The 6,000-nt window shown below is 39.8% G+C and overlaps 1 protein-coding gene across 1 annotated transcript in view; it reads left to right on the plus strand.

Moving 5' to 3' along the window:
- Lpxn (leupaxin) overlaps nucleotides 1-5,374 on the plus strand; it is a 28,889-nt gene extending 23,515 nt beyond the window's left edge. Inside the window, exons 8-9 of the mRNA XM_013029287.1 lie at nucleotides 3,977-4,125; nucleotides 4,423-5,374. Coding sequence (XP_012884741.1) covers nucleotides 3,977-4,125; nucleotides 4,423-4,692 — 419 coding nt within the window. The 3' untranslated portion in view covers nucleotides 4,693-5,374. The remainder of the gene's footprint in view (nucleotides 1-3,976; nucleotides 4,126-4,422) is intronic.
- The last annotated feature ends 626 nt before the right edge of the window (nucleotides 5,375-6,000 follow it).

The raw sequence follows: 6,000 nt of genomic DNA on the forward strand, positions 1-6,000 counted from the left end.
GGTAGATGAAAACATTGAGCCTTAGGAAGGCAAGGTTATTTTCTTAAAGTCATACAACTAGAAGGAGATTGAAGAGATAGGATTTAAAATTGGATCTTATTTCTGCCAAGTCCTTTTTTTTCTATCTGGAGACTATCTTCGCCTGTAGTTGAATCTCTTTGCTTGCCTAGTACCAACATGAGGTGCTTGACAACAGACTTGGGTCCAGCAGCACTGACATAATGTACTTGTTAAGGGCTTTACTTCTTCACTGGAGCTTGGCCAGTGCATCTTATAAATCGCTAAGTATTTCATTTCCAGGTTGCACTTCAGTGAAGCAATGTGTTTGCTTTTTATTGGGAGTTAATTTAAATCATATAATAAAATATATCACAGCAAAAATATATCATAGCCATAGAAATCTGGGAATTGTTAGTTGAGTAGACCAGTCAGTGAGTTAATACAGTCCACAACAAATTATGATGTAGAAGTTACTGGGCGGCTGAACAACAGGTTATAGGCCCATTTAAAGTAAGGACAGGTTAGATACAACTAGTTAGAAATATAGGGTAACTAGAAAGTATAATGAAAGTATAGCTAGTTTTGGTGTTCTTGACTTGGGCCCCTTTGAAACAGACAGGCTGATAAAGTAATTTATGACTTAATGTAAACCTGAAACTGCATGTTAACATATTTATTAATTGAGGCACCTGACAAAAAGGGCTTTTGATTAAACAGAAGCTTCTTTTAGGTTGCGTTTCTGTTTTTCCTGCCTTTAATCCTAAATCACATAGTTACACTGTGAGTTTCAATAATGACAGTTTAACCCAAGAGCCTCCTGGGAAATTAAATTCATGTGCATTTTCTTTTCCAGTTCAGAGCATTCCTTTTTAAGCCTCAAGTTTTGAAGCACACTGGTCCTTAGCATCGTCCTCCAGGGGCTAGGTCCTCTGTGCCTACCTGCTTTTTAAATTGTTCATTATCCAAGCCACGTAGGTGCTCCCTAATTTCCCTTGTGGCTGAAACTCTCACCAGAATAAAGCCTCCTCCCTCTCTCTGTGAGGCACTTTTAATTGTCAGTGTTACTCATCCATCCTTCAGAGGTAATTGGCCCCAGAGTGAGCCTCCGGGAAAGTGCGGAAACTTTGTCAATTTGTTGGATTACTAGGTGCAGGGATATTGCAGCAAGTTTGGCTGATTGGTTTTCATTCCTCTCCTGAGACTTGCCCGGGTTGAACAGTGGCTGTTACTTCCCCACTGACTTACTCTTGAGAAGAACTGCCCTGGATAGGCCTTAGATGAGGGTCATTCCTAGGTTAGGTGGTATGCCATTTAGCTTTCTTAAGTAATACCAAAATAAAGACAGGCTCAGATTTATGTCACTTGCCTTATACAGGAGCAGCATTACCTAGAGACTTGTTCAGCATGCAAAATCTTGGGGTCCCATCCTAGAACTAGTGCCTCAGAAATCCTAGGGGACAGGACCCAGCACCCTGCACTTTAACAAGTTCTTAGGTGAGTGATGCATAAAAAGCTTAAGAAATACTGTGCTACACATAGGCAAAGAGAGAGTTGTGGGTGTTTGTTTTTCTTAAATAACAGGATTTGTATCCATTCCTTGGAAGTGACTCTGGAAGTCATCCGAAAAGGTAAAACGAACACCCAGTGATATGGGCTCCTCCGCACCTTGGAGGGATTAGAGGAGGAACACAGGGTGGCCTATTTATACCATTATTAGTTTAGATTATTAGGTGTGTAGGCTTCAGAATTCTGCTCAATTGTTTGCTTCTCATAAGAAAGCAAAGGCAAACCTAGCATTACTGTTGCACAGTAAGAGACACAAGGAAAAGTGCATCTATATTATTTGGGTCCCAAGTCCTGGTTATTGCAATCTTTTGACCTGGCCTTAGTATACAGTAGAAAGAATGTTTCTTGGGTAGGTAAATGCGCATGCTTTGCTTACATATTGTTTTATTGTGGCTGTGATATTTGTGATCAGCTGATTCTATCTTTTCCCAAAGAGAGATCAAGTTTAGAACATATTCAAGTCAGAGGCATGACACTGAAATTAGGCCTGGATTTGAATCTCAGCTCTTTCACTGACTAATTGATTGTAGCTTCTTGTTTCTCCTTTGTAAAATAGGGTTAAAACCTACTTCAAATGGTTGGACTTTGTAGGCTGAAAACCTACAAAGCATTGGAAACAGTATAAAGCAACTGTTTCATAGTTGGGATTGCTGATAATTTCATATTCTTTGTAGGCCACCTTTCTGAGTGAGTACTAAGGAGAATTCCTGACCAGGAGGTTCAACTATTTATACATATTCTAGGCAATAGTGTACCAAGACTCTTAAGCTACAATATACTTCTGGAGCCAATGGTCACGAATTTGCTATTTTAAGATTGCTCACCTGACAACTATTTATTCGGCAACTATGATGCATGTGTCAGGTTCTGTTATAGGTCCTTGACATACAATGACAAAATGGAAAGTTTTTGTTGTGGTGGTAAGGATATTCAAATATATTCAAAGACAATAAAAGTATCCAAATAACTACTGACTGTATGTTGAAGGAGAGGGCATAGTTAGGTGCTGTTGAGAGAGGATGCTCAGGTGGGTCAGTTCTCTTAAGCAAACTCCCATCCCCCAGCCTTTGTTTTTATATATGTTTAGTGAGAGTCTTGGAGCTTGAACTCAGGGCTTGCCTGGGGGCTGTTCCTGAGCTTTTTTGTTTAAGGCTAGTGATCTACCACTTGAGATATAGCTCTACTTCTGGCTTTTGGCAGTTGATTGGAGATAAGAATCTCAAGGACTTCCTGCCCAGGGTGGTTTTGAAAACACACACACACACACACACATGTGTAAGTGGCTTTGAACATATATATATATATATATATATATATATATATATGCACACACATACATATCCACACCTATCTATCTATCTATCTATCTATCTATCTATCTATCTATCTATCTATCTATCTATCTATCTATCTATCTATCTATCTATGTGTAAGTCATTCACATTTAAAAATTTGAAATTTGAGCATTATCTATGGTAGTTTTCTCATTTCTGTATTAAAGGTGAATCTATCTACTTTTAACCCAAGTATTTTTGCAGTTGGAATGATTACATTTTGATGGTGGATCCATTTTGAAATTATTATTCAATTGGTGATCCTCCTGCCTCATCCTCCTCGTTGCATACCGGTGTGCACCACCACGGCCGGCATTCAGTAATATTTTAGTTTACAATATAAGGTACTATTTTTTTTCTCAGCTTCTGTTTTATATATTGGAGAAAAATGATGACCAGACCAACAACGTATCAGTGTATCTCAGAGCTAATGTTCAGTGAGGGAAACAGGCCCACAAGATTATTTCAGATGATAAATGCTGTAAAGACAAGTAATGCTGTAAAGAAGGACTAAAGAGATGCCCCTCTGATAAGATGACCTTTGAACTGATTCCCAAGTAGCAAGAAGAGGCCAACTATATGAAGGTCTTTCCAGGCCAACTGAACACTTGATAGAAAGGCACTGAGTAGCAAGGGTTAAATGCCAACTGTCCTCCATTCACGAGGCTGAAACATTTTTTTTTTTTTTGCGTCTGGTTGTGGGGCCTGAACTCTGGGCCTGGGCGCTGTCCCTCAGCTCTTCAGCTCAAGGCTAGCGCTCTACCACTTGAGCTACAGCGTCACTTCCGGCTTTTTTTTCTTTTTGCTTATGTGGTGCTGAGGAATGGAACCCAGGGCCTGGAGCATGCAAGGCAAGCGCTCTACCACTGAGCCACCTTTCCAGCCCCAAGGCTGAAACATTTTATCTGGGTTACCTTTCTTATTTATTTCAACAGCCCTTTGGTATAGGTATCCTTAATTAACCTGGCTCTGAATATAAGAACACTGGGAAAATTAGATCGCTGACCTCTTCTTGCTTCCAACATAGCTTTAAGGGCTCAAACCACAATTATGTATCCTGATTTTTATCTCTTCAGGCTATCACGAGAAGGACAAGAAGCCATATTGCCGAAAGGATTTCTTAGCCATGTTCTCACCCAAGTGTGGTGGCTGCAACTGCCCAGTGTTGGAAAACTACCTGTCCGCCATGGATACTGTGTGGCACCCAGAATGCTTTGTGTGTGGGGTCTGTATGCTCAGTTCTCTTTTCCATTTAGGAGGGAAAAAAATCAAGTAAGAGGTGTCACCACTCCCGAGAAGGTATTTGTGGGGCTTCCTAAAGGAGAAATGAGAGGCGGCACTCATTGCATTTGCCTGTCCGTTTTACAAGTGGGCAATCTGGTCTTCACCTGGCAAGGACCTGAGTGGAATCCTTACTCCCAGAAGATACTGGCAGGAATTTCAAGGCAGAAACATTTTACTTTGCTGACATTTTATCTCTTGGTATGTACATTCCCTTTCTCTATCTTCTCTCTACCCCCAGGACTGCTTTAGCAGTTTTTCTACTGGCTCCTTCTTTGAACTTGATGGACGGCCATTCTGTGAGCTCCATTACCACCAACGCCGAGGAACCCTCTGCCATGGATGTGGGCAGCCCATCACCAGCCGCTGCATCAGTGCCATGGGGCACAAGTTCCATCCCGAGCACTTTGTGTGTGCCTTCTGCCTGACACAGCTGTCAAAGGGCGTCTTCAGGGAGCAGAATGACAAGACCTATTGTCAATCCTGCTTCAATAAGCTCTTCTCACTATAAACGTACCCAATTCACAGCCTCTTTAAATAGCTCATAGAATTTAGACCAAGACAAGAAAGAATACATTGCTGTCATTGACCTGCTCAGTAGTTTTACAGAGAATGAAAAGGTGATGAACAAATACAGAAACTCTGGGTGTTACATGACTAGGTTTGCGATCTTTTCAGACTCTTACTTTATTTTAAATTCAGGTACTTGGATTTAGATCTAGATTCTGCTGGCTGGTTCCCCCGCAGATGTATTTCACATATCTATTTTCACAATCTGTTCCTCTACTGCTGCTCTCTTCCTCTCCCTCTATATCTTTCCCTCTATATCTGAGCATGGTCAGATCTGCTGTGCCCCCCCAGAACTTCCCTTCTTCAAGCTTTCCTCATTTCCCCGTGAATCAGTGTTGCATCATCACTACCTTGCTTGCTTAGGTTTTATGGTAGAGCTCATAAGCATTTTGTGTCTTCTTTCAACGACATTTCTCTTTTTCAGGGGGAAGTAGATTTTAACTAACAGCTTTGATAAAATGACTTGTGGTTTGAATGACTCATTGTCATATTACTTGGTAACTAAACTTTCTGTTTGCCAAGTTAACTAGACAATATTTGCAATTAAAGTAATATCCTCTCTTTTTCCTTCCACAAAACAGGCACTTTAAAAAATAAGATGAAATTAAATGAAGAGGCCCTTACTCGTTTACTCTTGTCGTTAGTTTGAGCCCATAACCATTTTGTTTTATTTGAACTTATATCACTGAATCATCTTCAGTTTTTATCATGTTGTTTGCATAAAGAATAGGGCTCTCCATTAGGTAACTTACAAATTCATTTCTTAAAACAAAAACATGACAAAATACCACACATTCATTTTTTAATTTCCTTTTGTTGTTTTGTACCCTTTGTCCTCTTCCCCTCCTTTCCCTTTCATTTACTTCCTTTCCTATTTCTTTTCTTTGAAGATAGGGTCACACTATGTAGCTCAAGCTGGCCTAGAACTTGTATTCTACCTGCCTCTGCCTGGCTGAAAATTAATTTCTAAAGTGAAAAAAAATAAGACACATGTCTCTCTGAATTTCAAGATTGCCTCATAAGACAAATAGACATTCTCAGAGCTTCTCTGAAGAAAGACATTATACAAGTTCCAATATATTTTTTTTTTTTAGCTAGGACAAGGAAAGCTACATCTCAACAAAGATCTCTGATTTTTTTCCTTTTAGAACATTGTAAGTAAATTTCTAGAAGAATGTTACAAACTATCCTTGAATTTGACTCTCTTATATCCTAGCTATTCATAAAAGTAAAGTTCACATGGAGTCAG

The sequence above is a fragment of the Dipodomys ordii genome, unplaced genomic scaffold, assembly GCF_000151885.1.
Source record: "Dipodomys ordii isolate 6190 unplaced genomic scaffold, Dord_2.0 Scaffold117, whole genome shotgun sequence".
Taxonomy (NCBI): domain Eukaryota; kingdom Metazoa; phylum Chordata; class Mammalia; order Rodentia; family Heteromyidae; genus Dipodomys; species Dipodomys ordii.